General features: G+C 33.6%; 2 protein-coding genes across 7 annotated transcripts; both read right to left on the reverse strand.

Annotated features, from left to right (window-relative positions):
- Window positions 1-256: 256 nt before the first annotated feature.
- Window positions 257-4,207, reverse strand: LOC108220483 (protein trichome birefringence-like 10). Its single transcript, XM_017394298.2, has 4 exons — window positions 3,444-4,207; window positions 2,326-2,715; window positions 2,056-2,214; window positions 257-1,134 (listed from the first exon to the last, which is right to left on the reverse strand). Exons 1-4 carry the CDS (start codon window positions 3,875-3,877, stop codon window positions 741-743), a joined length of 1,377 nt encoding a protein of 458 aa, XP_017249787.1. The 5' UTR covers window positions 3,878-4,207; the 3' UTR covers window positions 257-740.
- A 3,656-nt stretch (window positions 4,208-7,863) lies between these two features.
- On the reverse strand, window positions 7,864-11,983 carry LOC108204739 (probable F-box protein At2g36090). Of its 6 annotated transcripts, none has more exons than XM_017374342.2 (4): window positions 11,841-11,983; window positions 11,659-11,709; window positions 9,766-9,860; window positions 7,864-9,100 (listed from the first exon to the last, which is right to left on the reverse strand). In XM_017374342.2, exon 4 carries the CDS (start codon window positions 9,054-9,056, stop codon window positions 7,956-7,958), a length of 1,101 nt encoding a protein of 366 aa, XP_017229831.1. In that variant the 5' UTR covers window positions 9,057-9,100; window positions 9,766-9,860; window positions 11,659-11,709; window positions 11,841-11,983; the 3' UTR covers window positions 7,864-7,955. The 6 variants fall into 6 exon arrangements, with proteins under 6 accessions (XP_017229831.1, XP_017229813.1, XP_017229839.1 ...); XM_017374324.2 differs by having other exon boundaries at window positions 11,810-11,966; XM_017374350.2 differs by lacking the exon at window positions 9,766-9,860 and having other exon boundaries at window positions 11,841-11,982.
- Between the last annotated feature and the right edge of the window lie 1,246 nt (window positions 11,984-13,229).

Below are 13,229 nucleotides of genomic sequence, written 5' to 3' on the forward strand. Positions count from 1 at the left end.
GAGGGTGATTTTACCCATGCCCTTGGTCGTCAATATACAGTATTTGGCCGACCTCCTGGTGGTTACATTATTTCAGTAACATATCTTCCGGCTAAAATGTAAATTTTAGTTCGTAGTTTTTATATACATGAAAGAGTCCCCTGCATATCAAAAATATAGAATCAATCACTGTATTTGGTAACAGAGCAAAATATTAGAAATCGACATCCGACACATGAAATGTGTTTGATGTAATATATGTACTAATTATTGTCCCTCCACAAAACCAAGGCTTAGTAATTTGCATGTACAAATTCCAGGTGATACAGAATTTACTGGTATACAAGTTTTTGTTATGTTCATAAATTACAACTTTCAACAATCTTCTAGTACTAATGTATGAATGATGAATGATGTATCATGTGCGGGTATATATGCAAAACAAACCTAACCTGATTAACTAAATGCCTCGGCTATTAAATACATTAACCTCGGCATAAGATGGTTTAAATGATCTGTCTTTCCTGAGCTCTGGCTTTGGAACATTCTTGCGGTCAACCTCCCTTTCATCATCATAGTCATGTAACAAATATATGAACAGTTGCATTTGGTTACATAACCGATCATATGAAGGTGATGAATTAGAGTGAACCGGCAAGTGAGGCAATCAAGTAGGTTTTGGCTCCTTGTTGATGCAACAGTTCCACTATGCTTTCTACGAGTATGTGCTTGGTGGGTTCTAGCAAGACAGACTGTCATTGTTATTTTCTTTCCACTGTCGGAGAAAGAGTGTGTTCTGTTTTGTTTCCTGTTTGGGCAAGTTCCTTTTTAAGAAATACTGCATACAAAAGTTCATTCCATGTATCAGGTATGCCAGGCAAGCACCAGTGGCTGCAGTCTTGACGGTGAAGAGCAGCTGGCCCAGTTTCCGGCCCTAAATAATATATTGATGCGTGCCCGTCTTTCCTCTGAGATGACATCAGTGTCACATTTAAAAAGTCGAGTTTCCTGGAATGTATTGTTGTATTCGTGAGTTTGGAAAATCCTTCACTGACAATTCTCAACTGATTTGCTGTTTCAGATGACACTGATGTTGACCTTAGGTCAGGTAACGTTTCCAGGTGACAGCTCCCACCAGTCTTCCAATCGCCACCTCTGTTAAATTAATCAGATTGTAGCGAAGGTTAAACTTGGTAACCAGATTGACAAATATAGAAAGAATATATTACACTGTAAATATATTAATGAGAGTTGACAACCTAAAGATAGAATTTTTTTTAATTAAAAAAATACAACAAACTGTCATTGAGTTTAAAGTAGGTTGACATCAGACTGCTTGCACTAAATGTCAAACACTAGTCATCGGAAACGAGAGTCTTTTTGGACCAATGCTTGCCCCTCTCTTTTCTTTCCAAAGAGGGCGAGGGTTTAAGCAGCTAGTAATACGTGTCGTATATGGGCATGTGGGTGGGTTAGGGAAGGGAAAAGGGCAAGGGCAAGGGAGCTTTGTAATTCCAACCTAGCAAAAGAAAGTAAGAAACATCTAGAAGTAAAACATATACAGCCCAGTGGCATTATCTGAATTATTGCTAACTAAAAGAATCCCTAACCACTGATAGCCAGAAGGCATCAAATATCATAAATGTAATGGGCAAGTGGAAACAGTATTACTGCTCATCTTCTTCACTCTTTTACATCCATCGTTTTCTGCCCTATCATATTATTATTTTATATTGAAAATATATTAGCATACACTTAACCAAAAAAATCATATTTTATAATTTTTAAAAATGGAAAGCCCTTCAAAGCGGGCTTAAATACTAGTTATTATTACAATCATAATAAATTGTAAGTCGACTCTTAACTCATTTTTTCTAACTATGCCTAACTTATACATCAAGTGACTTATTGCAAAAGTTGACTAATTGTTTATTTCCTCCTGATAAACACTAAGATGTTTTCATTTATGTTAAAATCTTATTTAATTTTTTGAAACAAGTCCTAAATTTGCAGGTAATGAACTGTAGATATCAAGAAGCCCGGGAAAAAGATTGACAAAGAAATTATTAGATATACCTAAAATGCACAGGAGCAAAGCTTCTGAAGAAAACCTGGGTCTTACTGGTATTCACTTCACTACTTAACCAATCCACAACTTTCGCAATTGACCTCCTATAAGCACTTTCTACACTCATCTCCATCTTTACTTCTGCTCCTTCTTGAAAGTAACAACCCCTGACATATCACACAAAAGATAACTTAATGAAAGGTGATAAGGATTATGAATTGATCATCAGGTCACATAATTTCACTCCTTTGGGAAATTTTCAGACAAATTGAACTTACTCTCGAATAGTTTTTTCATAATTCCACCAATGGCCGCTATTTAAAACTAACAAATCAGCACCTCTCCATTTCCAGGAATTCCAATCCATCTGATCGAGTTTCAAGGTAGTTCTTACTTTTTCTGGAGAACCAGCAGGAGCCCGACTTTGCAGTACTAAAAATGGAGCTCGATAGTACTCTAAGGTGCAATTAAAATCAGTAAACCTATACACCAGGAACCCTGTGTGTTTTGTAATTGGATTCCCGTTAACCTCATATATTGAGGTCTTGTTACGAACTGCAGAAGAGAGCATGCAGAGAAGGGACTCCCATTGATTTCTTCCGATTGAATCACCAACAAACACAACCCGGCGATTTCGCATCTTTTCCAACATGATCTTTGCATCAAATCTGTTTCCACATTAAAAAGACCTAATTAAGACCAAATTTTCATCCTAAATTAATTAATCTAGTCTCCACTTTTGATTAATAAATGATAATGCAAAATTTATTGAGAACTCCTGGCTATAAAAATCAAAATAATAGATACATTTATACATATATAGGATATATAATTGTTATACCGATATATGAACCCCATTAGATAGTTGCCAAAAACAGAGAAATTATCCGCACAAACTATAATTGACTAGTACATAAAATGTCAGCTGATTAGCGAGGTAAGTACATACAAACAGAACAAGCCTGTAACTTCTTTTTTTTGGTCAGAAACAAGCTTGTAACTTGTTCAACCAGAATGACACTGTTTGGAAGTCACAAGAAAATACTGTTACACTGGCTTCCAACAACAAAAAGTTTGCGAACACATCTATACTTATGCTATTTACATATAACGCAGCATTAAAGGCTCATTACATAACAAAAAAATGATTAATTAGAGTGGTTTTCTTCAAATCAAATCCACAGGGTAGATGCATATAATTCTTGGTCAATATTAGTGGCCCAAAATACATAACAATATTCTAGGGTATCATACAAAACACATTGTATACAAGTATGCTTTTTTATTTTAATCAAATCAAAACTTCTATGAACTACAAGAAAAGATGTAATCATTCACAATTAAAAAAAAAAAAAAAACCACACACACACACACAACAAATATGTGAACATAGTACCTGGGCAAGTTGCAATTTTTGGGCTGCCACCGCCATTTAGTATAGAATTTATCACGCCTACCATTCTCAGAACATCGAAAACCTTCATCCAAGAACAAACAATCTGTAGACTCATAAAGTGGATAATTCTCATCCCAAACCCAATCCCCATCATATATATCACACCCATCGCCACTCTCATCAAGAAACTCAACTCTTTCTTCAACTCCTGCTGACCCATTAAGCCCAAACCAGCTAATCAATCTAGACTCTTGCCCACCAAAACCAAGAGTCCTGTAATCCAACAAAAACAAGCTTAAAATTAAACACACACTCACAAAGAAACAGCCAAGAACCCCATAGGAGGGCTCAAGAGGCTTCAAACGCTTGAGTTTCTTGAAAAACTCCAAGTGGGCTGTGGGCTTAAGTACTTTAGTGAATGTGTTTTCACTCATCTCTGAAAAAGATTTGAAAAGGATTTATGGGTTTTGCTTAAAACAAGTGAAAAAATGGTTCTTGGGGTTTGGGTGCTAGGAAAAGAAAGTAAAAATAGAATCTTGAAACAAGAAGTAGTGAAAAAACTACAAGTTCTGTATGGAAAAAGTTTAAGTGGAGGAGATAAGACAAGTGGTTAGTGGGGCATGATTAGAGTTCACATTAACGGAATGGAGAGATGGAGAGAGATGAGAGAGAGAGAGGTGGATAGAAGGGGAGAGATATTAGGACAGGGGAGAAGATGAGACATGGTGGGGTCTTTACCAAGACAGACATTCAAAAGAGTCTCCATTTGTTTACGAAAATACTCTAATGGCCTGTGTAAACGTTTAATTTTATATCTGCAAGATTTTTATATTTTAAAACAAGGAGAAGAATAAAGTAACATGATTATGTGTTGGTTTGCTACTTTTATTTTTAAAAGTAAAAAAGATTATTTGTGAAAGAAAATTCATGAAATTATATTTTTTACTAAATAACGCATATAAAAAATCTCTTTAACACTGTTTTTTTAAAAATTACAAAAATATATTCTCCCTTCATTTCATATTACATATCCACTTTTGATAAAATTATGTATATAATTGGTTTTAAAAATATACATTTAAAAGGTGTGGTATAAAGTTAATTATAAACTACACTACATTAAAAGTTAAAACATACAAATATTTTCGAAAAATTTATTCTTCTTATAAGTGGATATCTAATATGAGACGGAGGAACCATATTTCTTTTGGAAAAAATATGGAGTTTGAATTCTGTTTATTTTCCAAACAATTTAATATTTTAATTTATTTTCACTTTTAGTACATTTTTTTATTTTAAACAATAGTCACTCTTTCAAACTTATCCCGTATTAAGAGATACTTCAGATCCTTTAAGGAGGAGTCTGATTTAATATTTGTTATAAATTTTCAAGAAATTTCGTAAAAGTCTTCCTAAGGATTTTTAGAGAAATTTTCCCGAAAAACTTTTCATAGAATTTCTAAAAAAAAAGTTCGAGTAATTTCACTAGAATTTTGGGGGAAATTCTTATCAAAAATTTTACCACAAAAAATTTCCTAATCTAATATTTAGAAATTTCTTTCTTTAAAGAACAATTGCGTAAAATCCCTAAAGTATTTTAAAAAAAAAACTCCAAAAATTTTCAAATATTACAAACACATGTAATAATTATGCATGGTTTGTATATGCGGAAATGGAGGGGGACTGGGACTGGCATATGAATTATATGATTGTGTGGAGAAAAGCTGGCCATTTATGCACGCAAAGCATAGCTTTTGCGGACATGCTTCTTTTTTTATTTATTTAGCATCATAATTCATAGCAGAGAAAAGAATATGATTGGCCTTGCTGATGGGTGATTATGGGACGGTTTGGCCGAGTTTAGAAAAAATGACTTCTTTCTTAAAGTAAAGAAGTGGAATATAGGTGAGAAATAAATAAATTTATAAAATGTTCGAAAAAAAAACAGAAGTTATGTCATTACACAATCCAATTTACTTCTGGTTACTAAATAGGCCCTCTATCTAGGCAATGCAATAAATCATTCTATTTCATTGCCGGAAGTTTACACAAAATGGTTTATTTATTTACACTCCAGGTCAATTCCCTGATGTTAACAATTCAGTCGTGATAATAATTTGTTTTATTTTTCACCTTTTTAGAAAAAAGTATCTCCTAAATTTGTATAAAAAATTGTTGTTCGTGCATGAACACATTTATCACATCGAGGATGAACGTGCTACGTAGGGACAAGGGAGTCTTGTATGTGCCGACGTGCGTTCCCCTTCCCCGTTTTTTAAATTGCAACCGCAAAATACAGTAGAAATGATTACTAATTTTGTGTTTTAGAATTCTCGCCGTGTTGTTTATTTTAATCATGTAAAATAAATAATTATTTAAGGAATTAAATAAATAAATATTTTTAAAATGAAGAATGTTAAACATTTTGTAATATTTAATTAGCGAAGTTTGTATAACAAATATCAAAAAACTTTAAAATAAGCTTTTTTTTTATTTTTACCACGCAAACACCCGTTTAGTTTATAATGAGATTTGTGTTTAGTCATGTAAGATAACTTCTGTTAAAATCATTAATTTTTTTTTGACAAATAGCTTTACAAATGAGTATCTGTTCTACGAAACTCTCGGGGTGATCCATTCTCGGGATGAGCCAGGGTCGAACGCAGGACCTGGGACGACAGAGGATAAGCTCTTTACCGCTGAGCTATTTTAAAATTACTGATCAGTAGGCTATGTTTGGCTTGTAACTGGAGATAATTTTTTTCTGCTAAAAAATACATGATAACCTGTTTGTCTATCGGATTTTCCTAAGAGCATATTTCGGATTAAAAGTTTTTTCATGTAGTGTAGGTTTTTGTAATTTTGAAAAAAAAAAAATCAATTTTTGCGAGATATTATCACAAATTACAATATCAAATCTAGAAAATCATCTTTTATATTATAAATCAAAATATTAAATATTAAAAAATTAACAATAATCTTGAATACAAGTCTCTAACCCTCCTCCTAAACAATAGACGATTAAAGAATATAACTGAAAAATCCCAAATAACGTAACGTTACACTCCTAACATATTTTAATCGTGTTATTTGACATATCAGTGTTGGGGATACATTTTGGATGATCCGGAATTTTTCTTTTTCTCTTTTACCAACATTTTCCCTTTCAATCTAATTTCTTCGATTTTGTTGGCAATAATTCTTGTACCATTAACTCGTAATGCAAAAAATGCAATAATCATAACTTTGACTTGATACACCGAACTAAAGTAATAAGGGCCGGCATTTAAAGGAATTGAAGCGGGAATATTTGATTATTCATTTATTCTCCACCGTCATGCTACCCCAAAACAAAATAAAAAGTCAAAAAGTCCATTTTCCATTTCGTAAAGGCCGGCTTTTAAATGAATTGAACGTGGCATCAATCATGTCGACACAATATGGGATGAAGAATGTAAGCTGGCATGAATGAGTAGTATAAAACTATATGATATTTTTATACTTATTTTTTACTCATTCAATGAAAAAGAAACAAGAGCAGCATATGAGAAACAAGAAAGTTCAGAAAATGAGCATATGCATAGAAGAGGAGATCATGAAAAACCTATTTCAGACTCGTAGACAGGGAGTAATTAACCAATCCTCCTAAAACCTCGAGGTGTTATGGAGAGGATTTACTACGCTCATGTTGTATTTAACAAACCCGTAAAGGGGCAATAGTTGTCATTACAGTACCGAATGTTTGCTAGCTCTCCGGACACCCAGAAGCTAAGACCATGCAGATGAACCCTTTCCGGATTAGGTGCCCATTGGAGATATAGACATGTCACATGGTCATGGTACCTCTGAAAGTATGCTCAATCTTTCTTGTTAGCTGTATTCAATACCCCCAACTCCCCTACCACCCAGTTTGATGAGCTTTGATAACATAATAATGGTCTTCCTCGTCACAAAGTTTAATGTATAATCTTTAAGCATAGGAGGATCATGATATCTCACCGTGCTTTCTGATAAGGCTAAACATTCTACAAGGGAATGCCCAAATTCTGATGATATCAACATAACTGATATACATTGATTGTACCACAACAAGAATGAAAACTACTAGGGAACACAGGCAAGGTCCCTCATTCATTCAAGTTAAGGAAATCAATGCTCGGGCTATCTTGTCACTAAACTAATGAGCTACTTTTATCTCCTAATCTTTGAATATACTAGTACCTAATAAGAAGAAATCCATCACATGGCTGGACCAGGCAGCTAGATCACAAGTTCCCACTATTACGATTGTTCCAAAAAGAATGTCACATAGCTACTATTATCCCACTTTCAAGTTCCAACAAATAAAGGGTTATTGATATATAGGATGCACCGATGTGCAACTAACTATAATAAAATTCACAGAATATGGAAGGCAGCATCTATCAACTTCGTGTTATTTGATCAAAACTGGCTTGTTATGTTAGAATTCAAGAGCGCAGAAACATTGTTCAGTATAAGGCTGTGCCCATATCACAATACATAATAACAAAAAGTGATGAATGCAGCAATGCCACTTAGTATATACAACCTCTCTAACCTGCTTTCGTTTCTCATCTTCTCCTCCATTAGTTCACTCTGCACTTTCGAGTACAAGTGGCATGACTCTAGAGCTTCACTATAATTTTTGCTCCTACGGCAGCTAAGAGATTCTTTAAGAACGAGTAAACTGTTTCTTCCATTAACATGAGCACCTTCCATATCTCCCAGCTGCATGCTCAATTCCGTTAATTTCAGGGCTGTCTGAACACTGGTGACTCCGTCACTACAAATCATCCTAAATTTCATCGTAAGAATGCATTCTACTGCTTGACATGGAAGAATCTCTTTGGCAGTAAGAACAGATCCAAAGCGTATCAAAAAATCCTTGTCTGTTGGCCAATGCCTCTGCCCTCCAAGAGGAATCCAGCTCGATAAGTTGGCAGCCTGCTTTATTTTCTTATTCACAACGATCCAACTCAGCTGGACTTCATTGCGGAGTTCCTGCCAGAGCTTCCCATCTTTCCTCTCTCTTTCTATGGACGCAACTGGCGGCAAACCATCAGATTCAGAAAGAGTAACTTCACCTGCATGGTCCTCCTCTCTAGCTGAATGGGTCAAAAGATCAACCCGAAAAGGACATTCAGAAAACCAACCATGATGGCCATTAGCATTTGGGATGCCCCAGAGGACTTTTGAGTATATTGTCTTATTCTTAAATCTTACATCTACGATGGAGACAAAATCAGTTGGTGACAGATCTTCCAATTCATACATGTCATCATAACATTCAGCCTCAGTCCATTCTTCCACATACTCAACATAGTCATTCCATCTAAACTCAGGAACTTCTTTGTTAACAATTAGTGGAAAACAATCTGCATAGAACTTTTTGAATCCACCAATTAATGTTATTAATCGTTTAACATCTTCCTGGTTGGTTGATGGCCATGTAGAAGAACATACATCTTCCCATAACCTCTCTTCTTTTGATATAGAAGAGAACGCAACACAAGCACAAGCAGCGCTAGCCAAGCTTGGACCATCCAGACGCCTCAATATATCATAGTTTAGATCACTACTTAAAGAAGCCATATTTTAAACTGGTACAGCCAACATCATCAAATCTCATAAATACTCTGAAAAACAAATCACCAAGTAAACTATTATTCCAAAGTAAAAGACATGCACATCAATTAAAGAATTATCTTTTTGGACGATCACACTAAGCATAAATAAATGAACTGGAAGCAAACAAAGGCAACACTGTATAGCAAGTGAAAATATATGCAAGGTATTTCTGCATTTCTTTTGTAATAACTGATAAGGTATTTTAAGGTTTAAAAAGTTATAATGTAACAGAAGAAGATAGATATCAGAGAATTTGTGCTCCAGAAGGCCAGATAGTAAAAGCATTCTAAAATTTTATTATTCCACTATTTACAATATGTACCTAACTTCTTTATCCATGTACTTCTGTTCATCTCTGCTTTCAAAAGTTAATATCAAGCTTTAATATTACACCAGGTGAGTTTAATAATACTACGATTTCTTTCCCAAAATAAAGGTAACACAGTGAGGACTTGACCCTTCTGTGTGAGGTGGCAAGAGTAGTGACTATAGTCACAGGGTCACCATCACGGTGCAAACATGCAAGTCTAGCATTAGATGCCTGATGGATCTGCATTAGAAGTGAAACATGAATACTGCACTATTTACACCTAAAGGACATTTTGTATCCTGGTCCTGTTTTGCACCACATGTTTAAAATCTTAGATTTTAGTATCTTATACATATCACATACCCCAGTGGTGATCGAGACCAAAATTTCACGTGTCAACGTGATTGCATTCAGCACTTTACTTGGAATTAATCATCAAGATCAGCCTGATACCTATACTGTAGCAGTGAAAAGTGATATCGATTTCAAAAGGCGTATTATTTCAAATGAAGCGAGATGGCTTCATTTAATAATTGACTCACTGCAAGTTGATGTATTCAGATTTTATATAACTGACACATGTTTTTTTACATGAGAACTCGACGTTTAAAAGGAAAGACGAACATATCATGCTTAGTTTTTTAGCATGGAAGTTGGAACAGCCTTCTACTTGCTGTTGCAGGGAAAAGGATCCAGTGAAGTCATACTTTTTTGTTAAAGTAGATGAAGGGATATTTGTCTAACAGGTAGATAGAAGATCAAGCAAAAAATCGCTACTGGGGAAAAACTATGACAGCAAAGGTAACTAATAATAATTACTTATTCTTGTTATGTCATTCTATAAGAAACGAAGAGAGAAGAGTGGGAAGAGGTGTCGATGTTCAAAACGCTTTTGCCCTGTCCTTTATCTGATTTCTCTTGGATTAATTGATTTAAATAAGTAGCAAGTGTTGAATAAAAGGAGAAAATATTGGTTATAATAGTTATCCCTCAACTATAGACAGGGAACAAGGTCAAAAAAGGAGAAATTATGTGACAAAAAAGGATAAGTGTCAAGCGCGGGGAAAGATAGAATATACTCTATAATAAAGTCAGATAAACATATAATGTCAGCTTTGTAACAAGATCTCAAGATACAACAATAAATGAAAAGCTTTAAAATAAACATATCCAAAAAGGTTAACTTTTATTCATTATATACAACTTTTTGAAAGCAATTCATTATATACAACTTAATCATGCAACTAAATTCATACGTAAATATTTTGAACCAAACACCATAAGAAACCAGCATTCCCTAACAAATCAAGTCATACAGAGTGGTCTTCAATAATCACAATTATTGGACAATGCTCAATCTCTACTAAAGCATGTTTCAAAGATGTAATAAACTTAGTAAATTGCACAATATTTGGCTTCATCGAACCATCAATAGTTCAAAGTGTTGAATAAAAGGAGAAAATATTGGTTATAATAGTCATCCCTCGACTATAGACAGGGAACAAGGTCAAAAAAGGAGAAATTATGTGACAAAAAAGAAAAAGTGTCAAGCGCGGGAAAGATAGAATATACTCTATAATAAAGTCAGAGTTTCAAAGATGTAATACACTTAGTAAATTGCACAATATTTGGCATCATCGAACCATCAATAGTTCAAAGTAATATATATGTCAAGTTATCAACCCCCCCCCCCCCCCCCCCCCCCCCCCAACAAACCTACCTGTGGTTCACAACAAACCAGAGCAGAGAAACCAAGACAAGCCAGAATAGGGGTGGATCTAAATCGAGCTCTGATACCATGTTAAGTAACCAACTCATCTTAAACTTAAGGGGTTAAAGAAGGCAAGGCCCAAACACTTATAGCAGCCTTGATAGTAATTAAGCAACATCCTTTGACACTAAGGCTAATTTATTACTTCACATACAGATAGACATACATCATCAAAATTACCAGACTATCTTAGATACTCAGAATATTTTATTTTTTTAAAAAAACAGTGAATGACAAAAAACAAAGTCATCATGACACACTCTCCAAAAATCAAAAAAAGCCAAGTAAATGTAAGATGCTACTATAATTACAAACAAAATGTCAAAGGGACAAAAGTAGTTAAGTTCATCTAAGCTTATCAGAAACATAATGATACCAATTAAACAACATAAAGTTAATTTCTTGAATATAAAATCAAAGAGTTCAAATAAGCTTAAAGTTGTGTTCTTGAAATTGAAAATCAAGAAAATGATAAACTTTCTTACCAGAACCTTGTAGAAACTGAAAATTCACAGCTGCAAACACTTGACTGCAATCTGAAACACCCCAGATAAGAAAACAACACAAACATATAAAAAAGATCGAAACTTTATGATTCAAATCCAAGAAAATCAAGAATCATTAAAATTAACTCACTTTGATTAAATGAGGAACAAAGAGATATTACTTTTCAATGAAGACCTTGAAGATTAATGAAAAGAGGGGGAGCAATTTGCTTTTGGGATTAAATGTGATGTTAATGTGGAAGTAAAGTATGGTTAGTTGGTGAATGATTGTGAAACAAACACAACCATAAATTGCCACGTTCTACATGTATTAATGGATTGTTTTCAAATTTGTATTTTTGCTATTTTTATTAACACGCGGGTTATATTAACTAATTTTATTCAAATTTAAAGATAATAATTATTTTTAAAACAATAGTTTTTATATGAAACTAAGATTTAAATTTTAAACTTTTATTTAATACTCCCTCTGTCCCATCCAATTCTTATCATTTGAAATGGACTGCTCGGCACGCATTTTAAGCCTCATGAAAAATATGGTTCTATAACTTATTTTTAAAATTTTCTTTTTCTGAAAAAAAGTTTAAACATTAAACTTTTATTCAAAAAAAGAAAATTTTAAAAATAAGTTATAGAACCATATTTTTCATGAGTCTTAAAATGCGTGCCGAGCAGTCCCCTCCAAATGATAAGAATTGGAAGGGACGGAGGGAGTATAATTTTTATAAACAAATATTAAATGAAAATTTTTAACACCTTGGGATATGTGTAAAACAAGTTAGTTGAACATAAAACAAAATTATAAAATATATATACCTTTTAGAAATCTATGTATATTATAAATCCTGAGCAGTGCCACGTCATCAATGCCAAATATTTCAAAAAAAATCCACCTCAATGCCACATATTTTAGATTTTGCCATGTCATTATAATTTCCTTTATTTATTTAAGCGTATCAGAATAATTAATCACATATCTTTGAATTCCTAAAATTGAGTGTAATCAATGACTGACAATTATATTAAATTTTGAATGGTAATGCAATAACTACATTCCATAATCATAGCATTTTTTGAATGTTAAATTTGTATCTATGTATATTATAAATCCTGAACAGTGCCACGTTGTTAGGAATCAATAATTTTTGATGATAACATAAACATTTTTGTAACATGTCTTACTTAGAATCCTTATCAAATTTCAGTTGTAATTGTTACATTTCTTATCTTTGGGAATTATCAACGGATGGGTAGAATAGGATGGCTAATTGTAAATATCCAATGCCATGTAATTTTATCTAAGTGAAGGATATTCAACTGATGAGATGTAACTGTTCAACTGATAAAGACTGGATGATGTTTCAACTGATGAAAATCAAGCATTCAACTGAAGACAAAGTGTTCAACGGATAATGCTGAGGAATTCAACTGATAAGACTGGAACAGCATTCAACTGATGGAGTTTGTAATTCATTCAACTGATGAGCCAGGCATTCAACTGATAAAGTCAATAGCAGTTGAAAGCAACCAGAACCTTCAACTGATGAAGC

Source organism: Daucus carota, chromosome 1, assembly GCF_001625215.2.
Source record: "Daucus carota subsp. sativus chromosome 1, DH1 v3.0, whole genome shotgun sequence".
Classification (NCBI taxonomy): Eukaryota; Viridiplantae; Streptophyta; class Magnoliopsida; order Apiales; family Apiaceae; genus Daucus; species Daucus carota.